Source organism: Osmerus mordax, chromosome 22, assembly GCF_038355195.1.
Source record: "Osmerus mordax isolate fOsmMor3 chromosome 22, fOsmMor3.pri, whole genome shotgun sequence".
In the NCBI taxonomy this organism is placed as follows: Eukaryota; Metazoa; Chordata; class Actinopteri; order Osmeriformes; family Osmeridae; genus Osmerus; species Osmerus mordax.
Window position 1 is genome coordinate 10,873,736 of NC_090071.1, and position 26,957 is coordinate 10,900,692.

At 48.8% G+C, this 26,957-nt stretch overlaps 4 protein-coding genes across 4 annotated transcripts; 3 read left to right on the top strand and 1 right to left on the bottom strand.

Moving 5' to 3' along the window:
* Nucleotides 1-378: 378 nt before the first annotated feature.
* On the top strand, nt 379-4,507 carry zc3h15 (zinc finger CCCH-type containing 15). The gene is made up of 10 exons (XM_067260376.1): nt 379-544; nt 1,177-1,278; nt 1,457-1,553; nt 2,302-2,454; nt 2,568-2,659; nt 2,858-3,040; nt 3,293-3,439; nt 3,554-3,676; nt 3,824-3,956; nt 4,111-4,507. The coding sequence occupies exons 1-10, from the start codon at nt 470-472 to the stop codon at nt 4,275-4,277; spliced, it is 1,272 nt and encodes a 423-aa protein (XP_067116477.1). The 5' UTR covers nt 379-469; the 3' UTR covers nt 4,278-4,507.
* Nucleotides 4,508-5,517: 1,010 nt separating this feature from the next.
* itgav (integrin, alpha V) lies at nt 5,518-15,757 on the top strand. Its single transcript, XM_067260255.1, has 30 exons — nt 5,518-6,006; nt 6,127-6,269; nt 7,086-7,177; nt 7,480-7,594; nt 7,768-7,829; nt 7,927-7,972; nt 8,561-8,683; nt 8,864-8,908; nt 9,084-9,127; nt 9,243-9,299; nt 9,744-9,796; nt 9,951-10,156; nt 10,286-10,483; nt 10,564-10,609; nt 11,029-11,136; nt 11,566-11,621; nt 11,859-12,013; nt 12,131-12,268; nt 12,442-12,509; nt 12,593-12,740; nt 12,834-12,926; nt 13,066-13,145; nt 13,281-13,361; nt 13,555-13,660; nt 13,825-13,983; nt 14,070-14,195; nt 14,312-14,425; nt 14,517-14,624; nt 14,782-14,904; nt 15,056-15,757. The coding sequence occupies exons 1-30, from the start codon at nt 5,843-5,845 to the stop codon at nt 15,152-15,154; spliced, it is 3,156 nt and encodes a 1,051-aa protein (XP_067116356.1). The 5' UTR covers nt 5,518-5,842; the 3' UTR covers nt 15,155-15,757.
* A 1,193-nt stretch (nt 15,758-16,950) lies between these two features.
* On the bottom strand, nt 16,951-20,544 carry rbm45 (RNA binding motif protein 45). Its single transcript, XM_067260554.1, has 10 exons — nt 20,266-20,544; nt 19,996-20,118; nt 19,580-19,706; nt 19,099-19,227; nt 18,834-19,004; nt 18,620-18,749; nt 18,402-18,495; nt 18,136-18,290; nt 17,608-17,807; nt 16,951-17,238 (listed from the first exon to the last, which is right to left on the bottom strand). Exons 1-9 carry the CDS (start codon nt 20,542-20,544, stop codon nt 17,615-17,617), a joined length of 1,401 nt encoding a protein of 466 aa, XP_067116655.1. The 3' UTR covers nt 16,951-17,238; nt 17,608-17,614.
* Nucleotides 20,545-21,799: 1,255 nt separating this feature from the next.
* cycsb (cytochrome c, somatic b) lies at nt 21,800-23,905 on the top strand. Its single transcript, XM_067260312.1, has 3 exons — nt 21,800-21,952; nt 23,011-23,185; nt 23,284-23,905. The coding sequence occupies exons 2-3, from the start codon at nt 23,017-23,019 to the stop codon at nt 23,427-23,429; spliced, it is 315 nt and encodes a 104-aa protein (XP_067116413.1). The 5' UTR covers nt 21,800-21,952; nt 23,011-23,016; the 3' UTR covers nt 23,430-23,905.
* Nucleotides 23,906-26,957: the final 3,052 nt, after the last annotated feature.

The window sequence follows — 26,957 nt, forward strand, 5'->3', positions numbered from 1 at the left end:
TTATTTCTGTCAATTTAAATCTCAAAATACAGATTTAAGCTTTTAGCTCCTACTAGTCTTTTACCCATATCATGCATTTCAACCAGTTCACACGCTCTCACGCAACACCTTGTATTTCTTGTATATAAATGTGTTCATGTATTTCTGAATGTCCACAAGTTATGTGACAATCCATCACTTCATCAGCGGAAACTAGGTCAGAGAAACATTTGTTAATTTAACCATGTAGTGAGAAATAATTAGATACGTATTCCTAATTTCCAGTCAAAGAGCAGAAGCTTTCTGTAGTTATGGACTGGAGGAAGCAGTGAAGTCTGTTATATTTCTCCAACTCTGAACTCCATGAGATGACGTCATGCTGTGTCAACTTAGCAACATTGTCACATGTGGCCTAGCAGTGTATGTAGCGGTGGCTATCGTGCATTGGCACTGTAAAATATAAATAAATAGCCGGCTCATTCATTCCGCTATGCCTCCAAAGAAACCTGCTCCAGCCGTGGGAAATAAAAAGACCCAAGAGAAGAAGAAGGAAAAGATAATCGAGGTGAAATTAATATACATTGCATGTGTGGCCATTAGTAGCTAGCAAACTAGCCAGAAAGCTCGATACGAAATAGCTGCGCTGAGCTATACAGCCAGCTAGCTTAGCTGCTTAGGCAAGGCACTAACATGTCATTGATAAGCTGTTATGTCTGGATATTTTTTGTCACACGGGACGCTCATTTCCCCATTAGGTTGTGTTAACAGCTTGCTAGCCGATTTTTTCCAACATAGATGTATATTCTTATATCCATTCCAAGCAACCCTTTTTATAAACTCTGCTAGCTAGGCTAGCTAGTTGATCAAACCCGTTTCAGAATCAGAACGTGGCCACATTTGGCCGGGTGGCATGGCGCTATGGAAACGTTAAATCGGCTAGCTACCGTAGCTAGCTCTAACTATCGGTCTGCCAGACGGTGTGACTAGCTGTATGTGTCATTTTCTATTTAGTGTGGTGTTTTCCACTAGAGCTACCTAGTTATAGCGTTATCCAACCATTCAATTTCCTAGTGTGGCAAATGAGCTAATCAGAGCTCGCAAGTTAGACTGTTAGCTTAATAAACGGAGCGGCCATCAGGCTACGAACCAAGCTAGCTGCATACTAGCACGTCCGTTTAACCTATTTCCTTTGCGCAGGACAAGACATTTGGGTTGAAAAACAAGAAGGGAGCCAAACAACAGAAGTTCATAAAGAATGTCACTCATCAAGTCAAGTCTGGTGGTCCACCAGGCGCTAAGGTGAGTGTCCTTGTCCTTATTCGCGTAAGTTTCCGTAGCTACTGATATTAACTTTTGTATACTTTGACCTCACTTAGTTCGCCTCTAGTTCTGACTTATCACGTTCTCTCCCATCTTCTTGGCCATTTATCTTCGTCTGCTTTCTTCTTTTTCTCCGTCTTTGCCCTTCTGTCTACAGGGCACAGAGGTAGGGAAAAAGGGAGACAAGAAGAAGGAGTTGGAGGAGCTGAATGAGCTGTTCAAGCCTGTGGTGGCTGCTCAAAAGGTTGCCAAAGGTGAGTTGGAAGCCAGTGGACTGAAGGTCTGTGCCGGCAGTATGAACTGGTATACAGACACATTATATTAAAAGCAGGGTAGGCAATGTTGTTGAGAAGCACTTTTTGTCATATTTGCCGAAAGTATCTTAACGTCTTGATAGCAACCAATATATCTAAACGTTTGATGGTAATATGAAATCATTCCGACATCTGTGGGCGTCGCAATACTGTAATAAACACGACCAATCATTAAGGGGTACCCTGACTATTGATTGGACGGGCTACCTGTCTGTCTACCTATCTACCTGCGCGCACTCTGCCCCTCCACTCAATGCTCGTTACTGTAGTTTTGTGGGAGTGGTTTTGAAGGGAGGAGGTGGGATATTTTGGTTTGAATCGTGTCAAAAAGAAGCTAAAATAGCTAGCTTCGCGCAACTTGCCTACCCTGCCTTTAACTTTATGTGGATTATAAAGACCACATGCTCCCCTCCAAGAACTTTCACTAATGGTGAACCTCCCTACTATCACTGTCTTCTTTCTTTTCCGTTTTATCTCTCCTTTCTCTGTTCTCCATCTTTATTTCCCTCCCCTTTCTCTTTCCTTCCTCCTATCATATATCTCTTCCTTCCCTCCCTCTGTCTCCTCTATCTCCCACCATCCCTCCCTCTCTTCTCTATTTCTCCCCTTTCCTTCCTCTCTATCTCTCCCCTGCCCTCCCTCTCTCTTCTCTATCTCTCCATCCTTGTCTTTCACTCCCTTGCCGTAGGTGTGGACCCCAAGTCGGTGCTCTGTGCCTTCTTCAAGCAGGGCCAGTGCACCAAGGGAGACAAGTGTAAGTTCTCTCATGACCTGACCCTGGAGAGGAAGTGTGAAAAACGCAGCCTGTATGTGGACGAGAGAGATGACGAGCTGGAGAAAGGTTAGCATGTACCCCGATCAACATGTATCCAAATCAACACTGATAAATATTTATCCTCCTCAGTAACTTCCTCACAAAATTCCTTATATCAATATCCTCTCTTCCTCCTCCAGACACCATGGACACCTGGGATGAGAAGAAGCTGGAGGAGGTCATCAACAAGAAACACGGAGAGGCTGAGAAGAAGAAAGCAAAAACTCAGATTGTAGGTTTCTGTCACTTTCACCGCTAGTTCTCCTGTGTTTCCTGTTCTTCCTGTCTCTTTTTCCTGTCTTGTCAGAGTTATACCTCACAGGAGATTTCTCTCAGCAACTGAAGCTCCTCAGACCAGCAGCAGTAGCACTGGGTGAAATGCAAATCTGTACCATTTCTGACTCTTTTCCTTGTTTTCTTTTTCCTGCAGGTCTGCCGCTACTTCCTGGATGCCATAGAGAACAACAAGTACGGCTGGTTCTGGGTGTGTCCTGGGGGGGCGGACATCTGCATGTACCGCCACGCTCTCCCGCCCGGCTTCGTCCTGAAGAAGGACAAGAAGAAGGAGGAGAGGGAAGACGAGATCTCCCTGGAGGAGCTGATAGAGAATGAGGTGTGTGTGTGTATACTGTGTGTCTAGACAAGCCATTGGATAAGTGATCAGAATCAGAATGGGATTTATTCGCCATGAAAGTTTGCACAGACAAGGAATTTGCTTTGGCAGGAAGGTGCATACAATAAACATATACCTAAAATTTAAATATGTGGACTATCTATACTAAGGGTACATAAACTAGCAGTACTAAGTGGGATTAGAATAGAATTAAATATACAATGCACTGCTAACGAGTGTGTATGTGCGCAGCGTTCAGCCCTGGGAGCCAACGTGACTCGCATTACGCTGGACACCTTCCTGGCGTGGAAGAGGAGGAAGAGGCAGGAGAAGGTGGCAAAAGCGGAGGAGGACATGGAGAAGAAGAAGGCCGACTTCAAGGCCGGGCGCTCGTTTGGGGTGAGTCGGGGGTAGGAGGTGTGGGGGGACGACGACGACGACCCTGGGTACACGGTCGTTTCGCTCACAGAACGCGAATTGACGTGACTGACGCTCCCTTGTGTTTTGCGGCAGGTGAGCGGTCGCGAGGTGTTCGAGTTCCGTCCCGAGCTGGTGGACGACGACGACGAGGAGGCTGACGACACGCGCTACGCCCGGGGAGACGACGAGGACGAGGAGGACGATGCGTCAGAGGAGGTAGGAGACCGTGCTGGCATCTATCCTGTTCTTCTGCGTTGTCTGTTGTGGAGGGGGATGGGGGGGGGGGGTGTTGCCGCCAGTCGCACAGGCCGAGTGGGCCGTGTAAGGGGTCGAGGGTGTAACCCACGGATACGTGTTTTCCAGGTGGAAAACAATGGCGAGTTCCAGGACATAGACCTGGCCCGCTTCGTTCCTCAGGAGGTAGACAACACAGGCATCACCGTGGCAGCGGTGGACAGATTCACCTCCAAGCGCCGACCGACACAGGAAACAGATGGTGAGGACATTAGAAAAAAAAAAATACCCACAGCCCTGTCGTATCTACAATAGTTGTAATACCGAAGACCCCGTGTACGTGTGTGTTCATTATGTTGTATGGAGTGTGTGGCTGTGTCATACATGTTTCATAAAGATTGTCTCTTTCCCCCCAGACGACCAGATGAACGGAGCGTGTGGGGGAGAGGAGAACGGTCTTCATGGTGACGAGGATGAGGACGAGGAGGTGGAGCAGGAGGACGTTCCTGTAGATGAGAACCTGTTCACAGAAGACCTGGATGAGCTGGACGAGGAGCTCAACACACTGGACTTGGATGATTGACCTGACCAGCTGCCTGACTTGACTTGCTGACCAATTGACGAGTTGACTGACTTCATGGATTGACTGACTGACTGACTTACTGGCTGGCTTACTGACTTGCTGGCATAATCGAGGATTGTAGAGCACCCCTCATGGACTATGAATGAGCAGAGAGAGAGAGAGAGAGAGAGAAAGAGAGAGAAAAAAAAACTTAACTAAAGAGATTCACAATAAACATGCTGATGATCACATCCTGTTGTTGCTGCTTTGTCCTTTACTCCTCCCCCTCCCCTATGACTCACAGTCTCACTCTCACCCCGTTGATGCCTCCCCTGTACCCCACTCTCACCCCTTTACTGCCTCACCTATACCCCAATCTCACCCCTTTACTGCCTCCACACTGTACACCACTCTGATATTGGCCCCCACCCTCACCCTCCTTCAGAGGATTAGTCTTTGAGATGTCTTGTGTTCATAATTAGTACAATGTGTGGTCTTCTGTGCTCTCCTCTCCTTTGTATACTTTCTTTTACAGAGTAAAAATGGCTTAACAAATATAAATCATCAATTAACGATCCTGAGACCATACATGTTGACACCCTTCTGATGGATGTTAATGATTATATCTGATTACGGGGAGGGGAAGATGTCATTCTAGAAAGGCGGGGTTAGAGAGATTGATTGCGATTTCAATGTTGTGTGGATGTGCCAAGAACAACCACCCAGGAATGCCAGAGTGGACCCCGCGTCGAATTCCTCAAGCTGTAGCTCACACGGTCCAGTCTCGCGGGCATCACCAAATATAGCAGCCTGGGCGTCATTACGTCACTGCACCTAAACTACTCATTTTAGATCCCTAATTTACACGCATCTGACCCGAGGAAAATAGACGTTGACCCACCACAAGACAACATATATGTTAAGTTAAATATGCGTAAATAATGTGACCTGATAACTCAGAATCAGCCGTGTGTTCTATTCAATGTTTTTAGAAATAGAATCGAATTGGTGTTTTAATAGTAATTTCACTTTCCCTTCTCTGGAAAATGAACGATGTAAATGTGGAATATGTAGGATACTACAATTCCCACTTCCCTTTGAATGGGTCAGTTCGTTTTGTATTTACACTTTCCATGAGTGACGTCTGGCCAAGCCCAAGCATAAATATTGTACATTGTGTATCTCGGCACACCACCGGGATATCCGGGCAACCTAATCGAGAATAATTTTTGCATTCCTAGCTACTCTCAGAGAACTGCGTTAGAAAACAGTTAGCCTCGGGACCTGACATGGCAGCACGAAACAAAACAGCAGTATGCGCGGTAGTGTCTTGATGACACATTCATGATCTCGGACAGGGATGGGAGTTGGTTTTTGGAAAGAGAAAGAGGAGGAATTTGTCCAAGCGTCGGAACTGTGACATCACGCCGCATAGTAAAAAAGTAGCCCACCTCCAGCGGAGAGTAATAAACGACGCCAGATAACACGCAGAGACATCGCTGTTTAAGTAGTCGTGTCTGGTATAACAACTTTTTTTTTGCTACTGTACTGTAGGCCCGTGTTGTTGGCTGCATTTCGGGGACACAATGGAGGTTCGTCGCGGGCTGTGGTGTCCGCTTGTTTCCGTTTTAGTTTACTGTTTGGGGTGTTATTCCTTCAATTTGGACGCCGACAATCCGTCTGTGTTTTCCGGTCCGCAGAGAAGCTACTTTGGCTTCTCGGTCGACTTCTTTAAGCCTAAGGACAAACAGTAAGTTTGTCAACGGTTTCGGGTTGAAAGCCATGTATTAAATTATAAAGCCTGTCATCTGTGACTCTTGGAAGAAATTGACTAACATGTTTGTGTGTTTCACTGTCTATGTCTGTTCAGGGCGAACATCCTGGTCGGGGCTCCCAAGGCCAACACGTCGCATTCGGTGCCCTCCACGGTGGTAGAGCGAGGTGCTGTCTACAGTTGTCCATGGTCAAAGACGATAGACGCAAGCTGCCAGCAACTGCAGTTTGACAACTCTGGTAAAGTTGATTGGACACTGATAATTGGTCTTATGTTATGGTCTGATGTTATGATGTTTGGGAAAGCAAAACACGTGTTCTGAAGGTTGGAGTTATAGAATCGATTGTAGCCATCTTTTGGAGATTTGTGTTGATGTAAGGAGTTGTTGGAAGTGAATACAGGCTGAGTAACAGCCTCATGATAACCTGCTTTTTTGTTGTTGTTGCCGCCTTACTTGTGTAATTGTTTAATTAGTTGGTCAGTATCCAGGTGGTGTAATATAAACAACCTTTTAGTTAGTGTCTACATGCATCTCCCTCTGTATGATGTTTCCCTAAATTTAACAGACACCTGGAATAGCCTTACAGACAGTTGGTCTGGTGTGTGTGTACATTTGTGTTTTTGGTCAGTCTGTCTGCATGTCTGCGGGCAGCTGTCTTCTCTTCCTGTCCTGTCATCTCTACTTCCTGGAAACATCAAACCCAGCACTCTGCTTTTTGTAGTCCACACATGTAGATAGACAAACAAAAGATAATCCAGTGTGGGGCAGATCGCCGCCTGTCTTTTTAAATTTAGTATGTGGTTTGTGATAGTTAGCTCTCTCTGTGTGTGTGTGTGTGTGTGTGTATATATAATGTGTGCGAGCAGCTGTAGTAACCAGTCTTAGCATGTTCTCGGCTTATGTTTAAGCTTTCTCCATTTCAGTCTCTCCCAGCCTTCACCTCGCCTGGGCCTCCTTCAGTCCAGCGCCCTCAACGCTTCGCGTTGTTTGCCACAACATACTGGATTCAGCTGCATCTTTCTCAATGTTTCCGTCTTTCTCCCTCCCCGTCCAGAGGAAAGGAGGAATGACAAGGGAGTCCAGATGGAGTTCAAGTCCAACCAGTGGTTTGGAGCTTCAGTCCGCTCAGACGGAGAACATATCCTGGTAAGAGCCCCCCTCCTCCTCTTTCTCTCCCATGTCGCGCCCCCCCCCCCCCCCCCCCCCATATTGAATGTTAACATCTTAAAGTGAGTGGCCTACTCCTACTCTTTCTCCTCCTTATCCTCTTTCTTGTTTTCCTCCTTTTCCTGAGGAACATTAGTGTCAAACGTGTTTGTATTACGCCCCGCCCCCCCCCCCCCCCCCCCCCCTGTGAAGTGCATTTTGTTGCCTCCTGGTTCGTATTACTTGAGTGTGTTTCAGTGTGTGCAAAGCATGTGTTAGCATGTGTTTTGTCCGTGTTGCAGGCGTGTGCCCCCCTGTACCAGTGGAGCACCTACGGCCTGTCAGAAAGAGAGCCTGTGGGCACGTGCTTCCTGATGAAGGGAGAGAAGACTGTGGAGTACTCACCCTGTCGCACGTGTACGTATCCGTCTGTCTGACACTCTGTCTGGCACATCTAATTGTGGATTTGAACCGATAGCGTCTGGTTGAGTCACACAGGAACCACTTCCTGTCTGACACTTACTCGTCTGTCTCCTCTCCCTCCATCTCACTCTCTCGCTCTCCTTCTCGCTCTGTCTCTCCCTCCATAGCCTCACACACTCCAGAGTTCCAGGGTTTCTGTCAAGCAGGGTTCAGTGTGGACTTTGTGAAGGTAAGACCACTACCAGAAGTTGCGATTGGTCGTCTTCCTCCGAGGCACCCAATGACCATCCTGTGTGTTTGTGCTTGTCCACGTCTCTGTCCTGTAGAACCACAGGGTGGTGGTTGGAGGCCCTGGCAGCTACTACTGGCAAGGTGAGACATCAGCTGGTGCAGGTGGATGTCAGGATTCCAAACGCCCTTTGGCGTTTCCTGGAATCCCTTACTAATGCTTTTTTTAAGCATTAGTAAGGGTGTTTGAGACACACACAAACTCCTTTCTGCAGCAACAGGCACACACACACACACACACACACACACTATTTGCACGAACACACGCACACTCCTTTATCTGCAGCACACACACACCCTGCCTGCATCATCACACTCACTCTCTGCAGAAACACACAAACGTATACACACATTATCTGTAGCAATACACACACCTAAAGCCTGCATTAACGCTGCTTGCAGCTCAGAGAAACATAAATGACCATATAAGGGTAGAAGCACACAGCCAGAATAGCACTATGTCATCATTCCAATGTCTGGGTGTGCAGGCTGTGTGTAAATGGGTGTGTGTGTGTTTGTGCACATGTGATGTGGAGTGGGAAAGACCGTCCAGGGTGGGTAGAATGTTTTTTTTTTTACCGTCAGTTCATAAAACTGTCTGTTTTTCTCACTCACAACCATATCCTAACTCTTTCAACTGTCTCATATCTCTCCACTTCCTGTTTTGTCCAGGTCAACTCATATCAGATGACATTACTGAGATCATCGATCGCTATAGCAACCAGTTCACCACTACGTATAGCAACCAGCTGTCCACCAAGACGGCCAGCGCCCAGTTTGATGACAGCTACCTGGGTGAACACGCATGCGCGCGCACACAAACTGAACACACACAGAGATACACAGAACATTGAAAGATCATATAAAGAAATTGAGTGAATAATAAAACTAGAGAAGTGCATCTACCGAAGTTTTTGGCACAAAGACGGCCACGTTTTTGGCTCTGACGTGTGTGTGTGTGTGTGTGTGTTTCAGGCTACTCTGTGACTGTGGGAGACTTTAATGATGATGGAAAGGATGGTGAGTATTTCTACTATTCTGTAATCAGTTTTTCTGTTGTGCTCTACTAAGTTCTACTGTGTTCTATGTACCACTACCATGTTCTACTGTACATTACCCTGCTGTGCTCTGTTCTATCTTCTACTTCTGGGTTATATTCTCTGATGTGTTAGTCTGCTCGTGTTCTTCTCTTTAGACTACGTGACCGGAGTCCCTCGAGGAGACAAGTCTCTGGGCTATGTAAGAACACTCACACACACACTCACACACACTAAAGCACACACATCCATAGTGCATCGTTGCTGACAAGTGTATATTCCGTGAATCAAAATAAGTCCACCTTATGTCTCATCAGGTGACCATTCTCAACGGCCACAGCATGGAGTCTGCGGTGAACTTCACCGGAGTCCAGGTGAGAACTAGTCCATGGTCCATGGTTGGGACCAGAGGACCCGGGTTGGGACCAGCGTTAGTGTGGGCTATGTTGCGGAATCCAGGTCAGGAACGAGGGGGGGGGGGTGATGATTGTGTCGATCTGTTCCAGAGCATTTGTGTAAACGCCTTCAGGCATGATGAACTGGGTCAGGTTCACTGATCCATGCTCTCACTGAGACACACACACACACACAATGATTGTATGGCTTTAGGCTGGTGATGCATGACTAGCTAGTTAAGTGAGCCCGGAGTTTTTAAGTACATAGATTCGATTACATAACAGAGCAGTTGTATTTTCATTATTGTGGTTAGAGAGGTGGGGGTTGTATAGATGTAGTTTGACGGTTCAGGTTAAACGTTGTAACCTGAGCAGCCTTGTTTACTGTCTCTCTCTCTCTGTGTCTCTCTGTCCTGCTGACAGATGGCAGCTTACTTCGGACACTCGGTTGCTGCCACCGACGTCAACAACGACGGGTGAGTCTCTCCCTGTTCGGAAGCCCGGCTCTGGAACGATCTCCGGCTGTAAACCCACCACGAGAGGACAAGCCCCATCTTTTGTTCTCCCTCTCGCCTGTTCCTCTGCTCACTCGCGCTCTCTCTCGCCCCCCCTTCCCTTCCCCCCCCCCAGGTTGGTGGACCTGCTGGTGGGGGCTCCTCTCTTCATGGAGCGTGGCTCAGACGGGAAGCTGAGGGAGGTGGGCCAGGTGTACGTGTACCTGGGGAGGGGGGGGTTCTCCTTCCAGCCCCCCCGGAAGCTGACCGGCGGGGAGATCTACGCTCGCTACGGCAGCTCCGTCGCCGCGCTGGGAGACCTGGACCTGGACGGCTACAATGGTAGGGATGGAGAGAGAGAGAGAGGGCGGGAGAGAGCGGTGGTGTGTGTGTGACGTGTGGGCAGGTGTGCGTGTCGATTCTTCGCGTTCCGTATCCTCGATTTATCTTCACTAACGCTGCCGCCCCCAGACGTTGCCGTGGCAGCGCCCTACGGAGGCCCGTACAGGCGGGGCCAGGTGTTCATCTATAACGGGCGGGGCGGGGCCGTGGGGGTGGAGCCTGTTGCCTCGCAGGTGCTGGAAGGGCGCTGGGCGTCGGCCTACATGCCCCCTAGCTTCGGCTACGCCATGTCTGGAGGAACGGACATCGACCAGAACGGATACCCAGGTACCCTGGAGAGAGAGAGATCGTGTGTGTGTGTGTGTGTGTCAGAGAGACAGTCGGCTGACTGTGTTGTGTTTCTCCAGATCTGATAGTCGGGGCCTTTGGAGCAGACAGGGCTGTTCTCTACAGGTAAGCTGTCCTTTCCTCTGGGCCTAACCCACTCCCTGCTCTTTGTTCTAGTATATTCCTGCAGAGTTTGATCATGCTATTACTATTCCAAGAGGAAGGAATAAAGGAACCAATGTATGTCAAAACCAAGCAATATGAAGTTCGATTACATTCGATTATTAGAAACTGCAAGTGGCAGCTCGGATCTAAGATGGATTCGAGAGACCGCAGATAGAGTGCGGCTAGTTTGGTTTGTTAAACGTTTTAGATCAACACTTGTATTATTGTTTTTGTTGATTTTATGTAAAGCACTTTGAGCTGCAATTCTTGTATGAAAAGTGCTATATAAATAAAGTCTTACTTACTTACTTACATGCTACGACTAGAACTGACCCTATGGTCATGTGTGCGTTGTGTGACCTCCCTGACTCTTGACCCAGGGCCCGGCCAGTCATCAGTGTGAACGCCACCCTGGACATAAGCCCTCAGATCCTGAACCCTGAGGACCGCTCCTGCACCCTGCCTGGAACCTCCACCCGGGTCTCCTGGTAACACACATGCACACACGCACACTCAATAACTGTGTGTGTGCACCCCTCCCTATGACTCATTTTGAGTGTAAACAGCAGTTAGTCAGTGTCTGCTATGCCAAATCTCTAACACACACACACACACACACGCACTAAATGACTAAACCTTTGGCTTGTGTTTTTTCAAATGCAGTTCAGCTGTGAGGCCGTGGATGGGGCTGTTCTGTGGAGAATTTGAGTTTAGCATTAGCTTCATTAAAGCAGTGCCAGAGCTAACTAGGTCAACCATGCTTCAGTGTAGCCTGAGTTAGCATACTGCCTCTGTTTAGTAGTCTATACAGCCTCAGGGCTTCTCCTACTCTGGGTCATCAGCTTCTGGAGCACATTGACAGTCCCTTCTCTCTCTGTTTCTCTCTCTTCTCTGTGTGTGTCTCTTTCTCTGTCTAGCTTCAAGGTCAAATACTGTTTAAAGGCATCTGGGAAAGGAGCTCCGGCCTTAATCAGTAAGAACGACTCTCTTCCTCTTTGTTACCCTTCTTATCTCTCCCGCCCCCCTCTCTCTCACTCCCTTATCTCTCACTCCTTCCTTCACGCTCTCTTTCTCTCTAACTCTCTCTCTCTAACTCCCTTCTTATCTCTCCCTCCAGTCATCCCCCCCCTCTCTCTCTCACTCCCATTTCATCCTTTGATTCTCCTCCTTCATGTAACCTCTGACCCCACATCTCTCCCCCTCCCCCCAGATTTCCAGGTGGATCTTGTGCTGGACCGTCTCAAACACAAGGGGGCGATCAAGCGCGTGCTGTTCCTCCACAGCAAGACGCCCCAGTACAGCAAGAACATGACGGCCAGCAACGGCCGAGGCCCCTCCTGTGAGGAGCAGGACGCTTACCTCATAGTCAGTCTGCCTCTTCACCATCACCGTCATCACCAGCAGCAGCAGCACCGCTCGCACTGATTTTACTGGTGGTGCACATCCTCACAAGTTCTAACCCCTGTGTGTGTGTGTCTGTAGGATGACTCTGAGTTCCGTGATAAGATCACCCCGATCAGTGTTCTGCTGGAGTACAAGCTGGACGCCCTCAGGGCTGCAGACAAAACCAGCCTGCAGCTCATACTGGACCACAGCACCCCCACCAACGTGTCCAGACAGGTACACACTCACCTGGACACACACCCACACACACTCAGCTGAGCACACGCACACTAACCTAAACACACACACACACTCGCCTGGACACACACACACCCTCACCTATACACAATGAACTGTCTCAAATTGATAGCTGTAGCTTATGATTGGTCTGGATGCTGTTGTGGTTGCAGGCTCATATTCTGCTGGACTGTGGAAACGACAACATCTGCAAACCAGACCTCAAGCTGTCTGTCCGCAGGTAAGACACACACACACACCTGCACCCACCCACACACACACCTTCAGTAGAGAAGGCCCCCATCAGCGTGTGCTGCCCCCTAGCGACCGGGAGCGGATCTACATTGGCGACGACAACGCCTTGACGCTGGAGGTGACATCGGAGAACGGGGGGGAGGGGGCGTACGAGGCCGAGCTGCACGTCACCCTGCCCCCCCAGGCGGACTTCACCGGCGTGGTCCGCAACAGCCAGGTACACACACACTTGGCTCTGGGAAGCCTGTGCATAGATCTGGGGTGCGTTGCGTTTGACGGGTCTAACCCCCCTCCTCCCCTCCCCCTCCAGACCCTGTCCAGACTGTCCTGTGCCTACAAGAGGGAGAACCTGACGAGGCTCGTGGTGTGTGACCTGGGAAACCCCATGAAGGGAGGAACTAAGGTAAACGCACACACGTCACATAGGGCTGTGCTGCCCTCTAGTGGCCGAGAATAGATAAACATTGGTGTAAATGGAAATAAAGACCTTGTGTCCAATGATGTAAGCTTTCCCTCGCTTGCTCCCCCCCCCCCCCTCTCAGTTGGTAGCAGGTCTGCGTTTCAGCGTCCACCAGCTGTCCGAGCAGGACACCTCCGTCCAGTTCAACCTGCAGATCGTCAGGTAGATTGTGCGAACGTGCGTGTGGATGCCTGCCTGTGTGTCTGACTGTGTCTGTCTCCCTTTGTGTGTCTGACTGTCTGTGTCTTCCTGTGTGTTTCTGCCTGTGTGTGTCTGACTGTGGCCTGTGTCCGGCAGCTCGAACCAGTTTAACAACACCAGCGTGGTGGTGTCCAGTCTGACCCGCCTGGCTGTGCTGGCTCGGGTGGAGGTACGAGGGTGAGTACCTCAGGCCTCCCCCCCCCCCCCCCCCCCCCCCCCAGCAGACTCTGCCTCTTGTCACATTATACCCGTTTCTATAGATGCATCCATCTGTTGACCTCTCCAACCCTCCAATCCAGACATTCATCGGTTCTTCCTCTATGCCTCCGTTCTGTCTCTCTGTCCACCCATCTCTTCCTCCGTCTGTCAGGGTGTCCGCTCCAGACCAGGTGTTCCTCCCCATCGCTAACTGGCTGCCTAAATCCCCTCCGGTCGTGGAGGACGACATTGGGCCCATGGTGCAGCACATCTACGAGGTACGAACCGAACGCCCCCCCCCCCCCCCCCCCCCCTTCAAAGCAAAGCTCGCCCTCCGACCTCAGACGCACCCTAATCCCCCTGCCACAGCAGAGGTGGAGAGCACTCTCACGGGGGGGAGGGGGGTGCCTCTACTGACGCACCTCTCCTCCCGTCCCCACAGCTGCGCAACAACGGCCCCAGCACCTTCAGTAAGGCCATGCTGGACGTGCAGGTGCCCTACCGCCTGCTCAACTCCTCCCTCCTCTACATCATCAAGTACGAGGTGGACGGGCCCATGAACTGCTCCACCAACATGGAGATCAACCCGCTCAACGTGTCTGTACGTACCCCCCCACACACACACACACACACACGCAGGTATTCACACATCCCCACTGAGAGCCTCTCATGGTGAATGTTGGGCAGGGCGCGGCGGTTGCGGTGGAGAGGAACGCGACGGTGTTTGCTCCCGGAGACCGAGTGGAAGGGCGGAACCGCGTGCACCGGAGAGACTTGGAGGGCAAGCAGCCGGAGGGAGACCTAGGGACCCTGGTACACACACACACACACACCCTCTGGTACACATCCCCACACTGGTACACACACTGTTACACACACTGTCTCTCTCCGTCCCTTTATACTGTGTGTGTGTGTGTGTGTGTGTGTAGGACTGCAGCACAGCCCAGTGTCTGGAGATCAAGTGCCAGGTGGGTCGTATGGAGCGAGGGCGCAGCGCCATCCTCTTCATCCGCTCCCGGCTGGGCGTGGCCACCTTCCTCAAGGTACCAGACCCCCCCCCCCCCCCTCCGTAACGCCAGCACGGCTCACATGCTAACGACTCACCGCCTTCCTCTCTCTCCCCCTCCCAACCAGGCCGAGAACCAGAATCGGTCCTATGTGGTTCGCTCCTCGGCCTCCTTCGTCGTGATAGAGATGCCCTACAAGAACCTGGTCTCTGAGCTGCCAGCCAACATCACCACGGTAGGGAGGGGAGGGGGGGAGAGACTGGGGAGGGGCGATGGAAGAGAAGAAAGAAGTAAATGGATGTGTAGTTCTTTTATTTGATTTTTTGCTGTGCATGTAGAACCGTCAACCGCTTGTCATTGGTCTGTGTGTGTGTGTGTGTGTGTGTGTCCAGGTGAGCACGGCGGTGGTGTGGGTGGCCATAGACAGCCGCCAGCCAGTGCCAGGCTGGGTGATCGCCCTGGCAGTGCTGTCTGGTCTGCTGCTGCTGGCTCTGCTCTGCCTCGTCATGTACAAGGTCAGTGTGCCTCTCCTCCTCCTGCCCCTCCACCTCTCTCCATCCCCTACTCTCTGTTCCTGTTCCTCCTCCCCTTCCCTCTCCCCCTCTCCGCTCAGCTCCGTGCCGACTGACACGGCCCGCTCTGTAACACATTCTGCTCCCCCCACAGCTGGGTTTCTTCAAGCGTGTGCGCCCCCCCCAGGACGACAGCACGGAGAAGGAACGGTTGCAGCCCCAGGAGAACGGGGACTCCAACATAGACACCTGAGTCCCCCCCCCCCCCCCAAACTCAACAGTTCTACTTAGACCTTAATTTATCTACTAATGACGGAATGACTTACTAGAACGTGTCCATGGCAACCAGGTTGACTAGTGTGTGTGGTAGCTGTGGGGTCACCTGGGAGTTAGTTCCTTCGATCGATCGATCACGGAACTGTAATGAATTGTGATTCATTCATTGATTACCAATCCTGCTGTTAATCTTTAGTTAAGGGAAGCTTCAAACATGAGCGTGCCTGAGAATAATCCTGTATTTTAGTCTGTCTGTGTGTGTGTAACAGAGAGAGAGGGAAAGTGTGTGTGTGAATGTGGGTGTTTGTGGCACGCTGGTTACTGAGTGAGGTGTAAATTAGGTCTTGCCCATATTGGGCGACTAGATTTGGAAGTTGATTTTTAACCTTTTTCTAGATGACATAGTCGTTTGTGTTCCTTCGCGCTCCAGCAGGTTTCTGAAACGTGCGTTAACCTCACACCTGCCCTTCTGCCCCCCAAACACTGCCTCGCCTCAACCGCCAGACATCATACTACCCTGCTGAATACATGTTACTGTATCTCTCACTGACCCCTCAATAAAGTCAAGTCTCACATCCTGTATGTGTGTGTGTGTGTGGTAGACTGACACTTCAGAACTAGAGCCACTAGATGGCAGCGTTGTCATTCCACACAGCCAGGAGACCCGGATCTGGAAGGAACGTGCTGGAACGCCCAGCAGGGAGGGAGAGGGAGGGAGGAGGAGGCAGAGCAGTGGCATGTGAGGACAGGACTGCAGAGGAGGTGCTTGCTCACACGCAGGAACACTTCCACCTCTCCTCCTGGTTACAACAGGAATCTCCTCTCTCTCCACCCCTTCTGGGAGAAGTCATCATCCCCTTCTCTCCTGTCCCATCCCTGGTCTACCAAGCCCAGGTCTCGACACACAGGCGAGTGTCTGTGGAGCTGCATGGACATGCGCGCACCCGCCAATCTTATTACAGTGTGTCCCAGCTCAACTTGTCCAAACTCCTCCTCTACATTCCTAAAGACTGACAGAGGTCACACACACACACGCTGTCGTAAATGCCGATGTCGGACAACTCCGGATATCTAAAGTGGAACAGTACGTGACTGGGTAGACGGAGCACACATGCTATAGTTCACCCAGCAAGGTCGTATAGAGGAAGCTCACGTGACAGTTTTATTTATTTGTATGTAGCCTTTAGTTACCCAAGCTTGGTTACATTCACATATTTCCCCTGCAGTGTGTGTGTGTGGGGGGGGGGGCATCAGGGTTTAACCCCAACCCTCCTACCATGAGGATCTACTTTGACCTAGGTCACATGGCTTGTGACCTCAGGCTATACTGAGATAAGGTCATAACCCTGATTTTAACCCTTGACCTTGCTGATAGTAGCAAGTTTCCATTCAAAACACACAAACACTACATGGAAACGAAAGACTTAGACCTAAACAAGGACAGGTGTAGGACAAAGGAGGCACACAGTAACCAACTGCAGCATCTCCTTCGCAGGAGGAGCTGAGGTGCTGTCGGGGTCTCCCAGGGCTAACAGCAGGAGCGAGGGATTAGGATTACAGGCTGGGGTGATAGTGTGTATGGGGCTTAGTTTCAAGACAGGTAGATTTTCACTCAACACTAACACATACAGGAACACATTTGAAATGAAGCGCTGTACTTTACGCTGATTGGTGGTAAGATATGGCAAGTTGAAATATGATTCTTCATTTTATTCACATCCAAAGATGTGTGTACAAATGATCTGTGATTTGAGAAAAAAAACTGAACAAATCTCCAACTCAGAAGTTTTATTAGGCAACTCAAATTTTTTCACAACCACCATTCCAGCTTCCAATGAACCCATTCTAATAACAAATCATATTGTACCTCCGACAATACAGACATCCTCCAGGATTAGGTGAGGCTAGGAGACGGTTAGAGGTTAGAGACACAGAGGTACAGCAGTCAGGGTCGGGTCGAAGTTGGGTCGGTCCAGTGGTCGTGGTACGGTCGTGTGTTTGTGGTCGTGTCCAGTCAGCGTGTCTGTCCAGTCATGTCCGTCCTTGGTCATGTGACCGTCTCTGCAGAAACAAAAACAGGACAGCTGTGAAAAAGCTCAACCGTGTCCTGATGGAGTTAGCCTGCAGGCTAGAATTGGTCAGGATACAGAAGGTAACAGTTAGCCTTTCAGCCAGGCTAAAGTGGGCTAGAGCAGCTAACTGTTAGCCTGCTGCTGCTAGACTAGTGTGAGGTAGTGCAGTTTGACGGGTCATCCTGCAGACATGAACTCACCACTCAGGTCCAATAGTTCATGTGAGCTCCAACGCAGGTAAAGACCATAAAGAGGGACTTGCCACACACACACACACACACCCTCCAACCACAAAAACATACCCTCCACACAGATACACACCCTCCAACCACCCACACACACACTCAAGAGTACTCACGGCTGGACTAGTAGGTACGGGGGCGCTTGTGGGACTCTTCCCTGGGCGGGTCCGCCAGCATCACCTTCATCCTCACGCCGTTCACAACGCGCCCGTGCAGCATCGCCATGGCGTCGTCCGCACTCTGTTTCTCAGCATACTTCATGTAGCCCACCTTCCTCCCTGGCACCAGGTGCACCTCCACTAGGGAGCCGAACCGGCTACACACACACACACACACACACACACACACACACACACACACACACACACACACACACACACACACACACACACACACACACACACACACACACACACACACACACACACACACACACACACACACACACACACACACACACACACACACACACACACACACACACACACACACACACACACACACACACACACACACACACACACACACACACACACACACACACACACACACACACACACACACACACAGGATCTGTTATTTCCAGAGCAAGGGAAAAGGGGGGGGCCGAGAGAAAGAACGAGAAGAGAGGTTGCCGTGGTTACCAGAAGACATCCTCCAGTACATCCACGGGCAGAGGGGCGGGGCTGAACACCACGAAGAGGCGCTCTTTGACCCGGCTGTCGGAGGGCGCCAGCTTCTTGAGGGACGGCAGCGTAACGTCCGTCTGCACGCGCGGCGCCGGGCATGGTTGGTAACTCTGGGACACAGACACACACACGGTGGTCACATGATTAGAGACCATGCTGGAAAGACAATCTTCCTCCCTCCCTCCCTCCCTCACTAATCTGACAGGCTGTGCCGGTCTTACAGAGCCACTCTTCAGCTGCTGGTTGCTGGGGTTGTTCCACACGGACGACATCATCTGGGCCGCCACGAACTGCATGGCCATCTTCCCCACTGGACTGAAGGAGATTGAGAGTGGGAAGGTGAGAGAGAGGAAGAAAGACAAGAGCACGGGTTGGCTGGGATGATTTTTTTTTTTTACTGCAGCTAATCTATGAGTGTATCTGGGGTTTCCAAGGATACCTGGTCCTGTCCTCTCCGTCGTCAATGTGTGTGACTCCCAGACGGTTGCCGGGGGGGTACTCGAATCCGTTCAGCTTCTCCTTGGCATACACAGCTGAACCCAAGTTGTTGTAGCGAATCACGGCGTGGCCTGGAGGGGTCAAATGACAATAGGTCATTTTAAGTATGTGGGCTAGTATGTGTGTGTGATTACTCGTTAAAGGGTGTGATCTACCTTTGCTGAGTCCATAGGTGTCTCTCTGCAGCTCACAGTAGTCCATCCCAGGGATCAGGTCAAACAGGCTGTAGATCTGCTCCTGAGTCAGCGCCGCCCTGGATGACACCATCAGGCAACGTGTGATGATGTCACTGCTCCTGTAGTCACCTCCGTAGCTGCCAGGGTCAGCTGGGGAGGAACACACACACACACTCACACATGCAGGCCCCGATGCATCCTCTTTGAGTGTGTGTGTGTGTGTGTGTGTGTGTGATACACTTACAGGAAGCAAAGGGGTATGTGTTCATGGTCAGGTCTCCGCTGGTCATGTGGTCAGATCTTGAGCCACTACTGTAGTCAACCTCCGGCCCTGAGGTTCTGCTGCGAGGCTCGGCCAGGATCGCTCTGTAGGCTGGGCCAGAAACACTACTGTATGACTGTAGGCTGGGCCAGAAACACTACTGTATGACTGTAGGCTGGGACAGAAACACTACTGTATGACTGTAGGCTGGGTCAGAAACACTACTGTATGACTGTAGGCTGGGTCAGAAACACTACTTTATGACTGTAGGCTGGGTCAGAAACACTACTGTATGACTGTAGGCTGGGCCAGAAACACTACTGTATGACTGTAGGCTGGGCATAAACACTACTGTATAATTGTAGGCTGGGCCAGAAACACTACTGCATGACTGTAGGCTGCACCATAAATGACTGTATCCATTTTTTATTAAGTTGTGTACATGTGAGAGAAGGTCCCTTACCTCGGTCACAGTTCTCTATGGCTACGGCGGCCTGTGAGGGCTTGTGGTAGCGGACATAGCCCAACCCCTTACTCTCACCCGTGCTCTTGTTTTTAATGATGACACAGTATTCAATGTCTCCATAATCCTGCAGGTAGGAGAACAATAGTGTCAACTAGTATGGCAATATACTGCAATGTCTGGACAACCCCTGTGTACTAGAGTTAGGGTTACCTACTAAGGACAAAAGACTATGCTTGGGGAAAACATACCAATACAGACATATGACATGATTTCCTGTGAAGTCCAAAGCAACAACCAGGTTAAGACATAAAATGAAGTATGATAATGAATAACAGTACCCAGAGCCATACCAACACAGGGTTGACCTATTTGCTTCACTACTCAATGTATCTGGTTGTGGTACCAGTAGCTACCTTGAACGTGTCCTTTAGGTCTTCCTCGGAGAAAGTCTTGGGGATCATCACGAAGATCCTCGTGAGCTCCTCATCTTCTACGTCTCGGTGGCGCCCTGATGACCGGGACTGAGCGATGAACACCTGAAACAGAAGACACTCGTTAGCTATAGATAGTTAGCCACAGTGCTAAGTCGGCGCAGCATGCATAGAAGAACTAGTTGCGCTCTAGTAAACAGCTAGTTAGCCAGACGCAAGACTAAACGAAGCATTAATTAGAAGCTGGCGAACCTTGATTGGTTTTGTTCCTTCCTGTAGCGTTTTCCCGTGCATCTCCTCCATGGCCCCGCATGCCTGCGACGATTTGGCAAATTTTACGTAGGAGACCCCCTTTGATTCTTTAGTTTGCTTGTCTTTCACTACCCATATCCCCTGTATATCACCGAAGACAGAGAAATGATCACGTATAACATCCTCTGAGACAGACCGACTAGTTACGAGAAAGAGTCGGCTATTTGGAGGATCGTCGAGGTTTTCTGCTTGAGGCTGTTTGCTGGAGTAGTCGTCCATTTTTGTTGGGTAGCTATGTGGGTTGCCAGGTCATTGATATTTATCCCCCTTCACACAACTGTCGTCAGATTTAACGTAGCCTACCATAACGCACCCCAAACATAGGACTAGGCTATACGTTAACCTAGTAATCTTAATTTAAATTAAGGTGATATAAAATACATATGAAAAGAGCTATGATGTCGTTGTATCTAGTTGTTTATGATCATTTACCTATGCACTTTTTGTAAAAAATCTCTCTTGGAAGTCGCTTTGGATAAAAGCGTCTGCTAAATTAATAAATGTAAACGTTATAACTTGGCTGTAGTGTAAACACGAATTGCCCTGGCAACGGTACACGGAAGATTTGCGCTGGGTGAGTCAAGTGATGTGAGTTCACCTCAGTTTCAGTTGTCAATCGCTAATTCACTTTTTCAGCTCTGTGGTCAATGTATGGCGAGAGTGTCATTGTGATGATGACGATGGTGATCGCGGGGTTATGAAACACTGGACCGCAAGTAATCTGGACATAATGTGGCGTTGATACCGCCCACTAAGTAAGACCCACAGTTACATGATGGGCGATATAGTTCCCTTGTAACAAGGCTTGTTATAACATCATTTACCTACCCAATATGGGAGGGGGGGATTGCCGACTAAGGTGTTGGAAAGTATGATTGTGCCCACATGATGATAAATATCATCATATTCAATAGGCGGGGACCACTGGCGTTATATTCTAGCCGTAGAGAGGTTCCATGGGCAGGCTCCGTCAGCTGACTCACGTCAGACTGGTGTAGGATGACGTCAGATGCTGGCAGGTGATCTTGACAGGCACCCGCCCAAAAAATAATTGCTTTAAGAACATGTTTCTGTAACACGACACAGAGCACAGTGTCCTCAGCTAAACTGCAATGTTATCCAAACCCCCTTGGTAGGTTATGACTCGCCCAGACATGTCATTTAGTTTTTCGTAATTTTCAGACAATTGTTCCTAAATAATCAATCTTGCCAGGCTGTGATTAGGTGTCATAAGAGCAATTTCGTTGGCAATAAGACGTGTCAGCAAGTCAAACCACCGGTTGGAAAAATAACAAACTAGTCTTCTTTGTACTCTGAATATACACATGTATATTCACACAAATAATTTGTGGCTTGGTGATTTAAATCCTTATATGATGTCCTTAAAAGGGTTGGCAGATGCATCGGCATGAAGAGGATGCGGAATGTGGAGACAGGACCAATTCGAGATTCGGCGAAAGACTGCACGTGATTGGGTAACGCCTAGGCAGTGACGTCAAATGCCGGTGCCTCTAAAGTGATGTGACCTTCTCTCCGACCGCAGAACCGATCTACAGGCCGGTGATAGCAGTGGAAGGATAACTGTCCCTGTCTCGCGGAATTTTAAAGAATCAGACTGTAATCAAAGGTAGATAATATTTTCTCTATTGTGATTTAAGAGTATATTGCCAGTAGGGTTGTTTCTGTAAAGGGGAGAGCGTTAGCTGGGTAACAGTATCGTGTGTCCTTTGAAGAATAGCAATGGATTGCGTAAAGCTTCTCTACGGTAGCTATGCTATTGTTACATAGGATACGACAGATGCGCTCGTTCATGCTCTTCCCTGACTTATTGTGTCACTCATGTTGTCGAAATGTATCTTCATTTGACAGACTACATGCAATTTTTACGATGGCTTGTAGCTGGCTTGATCAGTGTGACAGTAGGTACAGTAGTACAGTTGCCTACTGTCACGACTGTGACAGTCGTGACAGTAGGCTATATGGTACTGTATAGTCAGAACTTGGATAGCTGGTTAGCTAACCTAGACCGGGGATGTGATTAAAAATGTGGCGGCATATAGATGCCTTTCCCGCTCTACATCTCACTAACCTTGAATAAGTGGGCATTGCCTTTCACTCTGATGGTTAACATATGTGCCTGTTGGGTATATCTGTGTAACTGTTTCGTTTGCCCTTGATGGAGAATGCCAGCCAGCCAGCCATCATAGCGCCGGCTCCACAGATATCAGCGTATTAGGCTGCTACTAGCTGGAGAGTTAGTTGACCGCCCAGCACCTCTACGCTCTTAAGCTTATTACAGTGTAGCAAGCTGGCTACCTTATCAGCGTTTTATCACAGGCTTAATCATAAAACAGGTACTGATTTACTTCGTAGTGGAAACCAATTAAAACCATCCTTAGTCCAAGATTGGCTTTTGGTCGGGCAAGGCTACTAACTTGACTCGTTTAGACAAGTGGGTCCTCTCATAGATCTAGATAGTCCAAGCTCTACTGTTGAGGAGACGTTAATGTCCCTTTAGCCACCAGCTACTGTGTGAGCTCTGTGGTGAAGCTCCATCAAGTTTGAGGATAACATCCTCAAACCATAACTCTCTCTCTCTCCCATGCACTGACACTCACATACACCCACCCCTGTCTTACACACAGACAATAAACGTATGTGTTTTTCCTCCCTCTCCCTGGGCAGGTCATCATGGGAGACATCGGAAAGGGTAAGAAGGCTTTTGTCCAGAAGTGCGCTCAGTGCCACACCGTGGAGGAGGGGGGGAAACACAAAGTGGGGCCCAACCTTTGGGGGCTGTTTGGGCGCAAGACGGGCCAGGCTGAGGGCTACTCGTACACAGACGCCAACAAGAGTAAAGGTAAGCCAGCCTGAATCCTCCATGGACCAGCCATGACCACTTCCAGCCAACATACAAAGAACGATGTCTTTAACTTGACTCGCTGTGCTGTCCTACAGGCATCACCTGGGAGACCGATACCTTGATGGAGTATCTGGAGAATCCCAAGAAATACATTCCTGGAACCAAGATGATCTTCGCTGGCATCAAGAAGAAGGGTGAACGGCAAGACTTGGTGGGATACCTCAAATCTGCCACGTCATAAAACCACCTGATGACTCATTATTTAAGTTCAATGTGATTTTAGTACTGCGTTTGCTGTTTTTTTTTTTCTTTCTTGAGAATCTGTACATCAGTAATCAACAATAATCAATCTTTACTGGCCAGAATGACTTCTTCCAGTCATGGCATGTAGGGGCAACTATCTAACTAATAACATGTTCAAAATGGACCCCTGATTCAGCAGAGATGCTGCATCCGTCCTATTGATCAGCATCCTCCATGTTGGATCAGTTAGCTGGGATAAGAGATGGTTGTGGTGGTAACCGAAGGTTGAGGTCTGTTTCCTGGAAGAATGGACACTGTATTCCCTGGTTTAACAGGAACTGTTGAGAGTTTAATTTATTTGACTACTGATGGAGCCGGTCCTATTCCACTACTGGCTTTGGGACCTGCAGTGGTATGCACAAAAATGGTAGCTATGGTATCTGAAAAAAGAGAGAAATAAAGTTGTGAATTATTGTTTGTGTCTTTGTGTTTGCCTCAGTCAAGGAAGTAGGGTGAATTACATGTCTGCAGTTACTCTACTTACACCACATAATAAACCACAACACAAATTGACAAGCATAATGTTCATAATAGGTTGTATGAACCCCTTTATATGAAGGGGATTTAAATTCCTTAAGATGTCTTTATTGTGTATATGTAGGCAATAAGGATCCCAGCGGATTGTAAAGGTAAGGTCACATCACGTCATGATATAAGAGGAAGTAGGCTGATATAAGGAAGTAGGCTGGTATGAGGTCGACTAGTCTTCCACGTCATACGAGATGTCGCTTCATCCCAACGACTATTTTAGCATTCACAAAATGTAGGCTACTGTCAGTATGTGTTCCCTGGTCAACCCGCTCTCTAGGAAATGATCCGACTTTGACTCAATGACTAGTCCAAAGTTCAGACACTACTCATTTACTCCTGTGATGTCCTTAAACGACCTCGTTATAAAAGATGGAGCACTGTCCCGCCCTGCCGAATGTGACGTAAGAGCTGCCTTGGAGTTGAGAATGCCATTGGCTGCTTCAAGTCAGCCGGGCTGCAGGCGACGCCGGCGCTGCATGAAGTCGAATGCACCTAATATGATACTCGACTTAAGACTTGACATATTTTAACTTTACTTATTTACTTACTTACTTATAACTTTACTTAATTCAGATGCGTAGTTAACGAGATAAAACAAAATCATAAGATGAGACTGAATAAACGTTTCTGAAACAGGAAGCAGTTTGGTCAAGGACAGACGCGAGAGTTTTGCGCCACCAGGTGGATAGAATTTGCAATCAAGACAGGTAATGAATGACCTCGAATAAGAAGCTTCGAATGTCCTATAATTGATCCGTCAATCATGGTATAAATATTAGAAAAGCTTAGGTAAGGTCTCAAATATAATTACTGATGTTAAGAACTGGCGAAGACGCTGCAGTGGTCTCTCCCCAGCCTGTCAAAGCCACCTGGCCTGTCATGGTTGTACAAATGTTATTTTAAACATAAGACTCTTCAAGCCACTCACATGACACCAGACCAGAGGGAAGCCATCTGTGTCACCCCAGCAGCAAGACTCTCCCAGTTAATACTGGTAGGGTATATATAGAAAAGGCACCCGAGTAATGGAAGCTCCATGACGAAAACAGGTGTGTGGTTGTTTTACAGTGTGTGTGTGTGTGTGCGTGTGTGTGTGTGTGTCCTATGATATGCCAGTAGAGTCTGTGCTTGCTATTGTGTTTGCTCATGAGGTCTGTCTGTCTGGTCACATAGTGTACATGTTCTTAACAACCCGTTTTGGGCTGTCCAACATACTGCTGAAGACCCATGTTTGTAAAAGACTGGCCACAGTGTGTCTGATAGGATATTAGGGGCAGCATATCCGTTCTATTTCTACAATTGTTATCCTGGAAATGAATGCTGAAGTTGAACGTCAACCATGGTACAAAAATATGCAGTTACTTTTCAGGAGTAGAGCCACCTACTGGTCCTGTCATTCATAACATATTGTATGAAATTGAGGGACATACATTTATAAGGTATAGATAGATTAATAAGGTTGATTCCTTAATGTTACGATTACATTGTGTGGTCAGGCTAGGCCTACATTGCCCCCTGGTGGACACTGAGCAGACATGCAATTGTCAAAAAACAAGTATAGGCAGCTGTAAGATTCAGGTTTAGACCTGAAGACCATCCACCTGTCTGTCCATCCACCTGCATGCCTGCCTTAATGATAGTTATTTTAACATTTTGGTTCATCTCCTGTGGTGACATGAGCATGCTGTGTGATGGAGTCTATTCTAGTCAGGAATGTAGAATCCCCTTGGCATGTTTCTGCTGCAGCTAGTCTGTCCCTTAGTGATGACATTATAGACCGCGGGGCAGGGATTGATCTCAACTGTAAAAGTGTAGGAATATATAGAAATATAGTATGGGAAAATGCTTGAATGAATGTTGTATGTCTCCATCTATTGCGGAGGGTCGAGACATACTCTATGTTCTGTCTCTATGGTGGAGATACAGTATGTGTTCATGTTCTTCCTCTATGGTGGAGATGGCTATAGTGGAAACTAGTCTAGTCTTTCTCTGGAGTTTGCATATGACTTGTCGCTCCTCACGGTGTAGTGTAATGTAGAGGTTTAAGGCAGAAGGTACCACCCTACACAGACACACACACACAGGGTGTCTCACTCGTATTCCTACTCCAGCCCCCTTTCTCACCCCCTCCCCTTCCGCCCAACACTCTCTCCCTCTTTCCGCACACATACAGTTGTGTATCAGTAATCCAGGCCAGTCCCAGAGTCCTTCCTTAGCCTCTGATCTAGCAGCCTTACCAACAGGGAACCAGTTTAACGGTGTGTGTCGGGTGTGTGTCGGGATCTGGTTACAAAGGGGGAAACAGGTCGATTTATCTGCTCTATCATCAAAGACCAACCTAGCCGGGTCATTCAGAGAAGGAGGAGGGAGGGGGTAGGGGGTGGCACAGGGCCACATCTCAGGTTCCCGTGTATGCTTCTCTGTGCGTGTAGCAGTCTGTCATCTTTAAGAGCATGTTGTGTCTGAGAATTACGGTCAGAGTCTACTAAGATTAGAGAACGGATGGATTGATTGGATAGATAGATGGGTGGATGGATGAGTATGTGGTTTGGTTAATCGATGGGTGGATGGCTCCTTGGCTGGTGAGCAGCAGCAGGTCATAGCCCAGTCGTGTCATCAAATCAAATCAAATGTATTTGTATAGCCCTTTTTACACGCAAGCATGTCACAGAGGGCTTCACATATGCCCATAGAACTGCCCCTCAACCAACCTAAACCCTCAAGTGTCATGCACTGAGTATCTGGAGGACAGAGTGCTGTACGGAGCTGAGCACTCAGAGCCAGACCTTTTCTGCTAGTCTTCTCTGCACCACTCTCTATGGGGGAAATAGCAGACTCGCTACTCGCTGTGAAATATTTTTACTGTTGATTGTTTTTTCTATAGGTACACTCTTGCACTGTTGTGGGGAGTTTCATGTTGTTCAATTGTAACTTG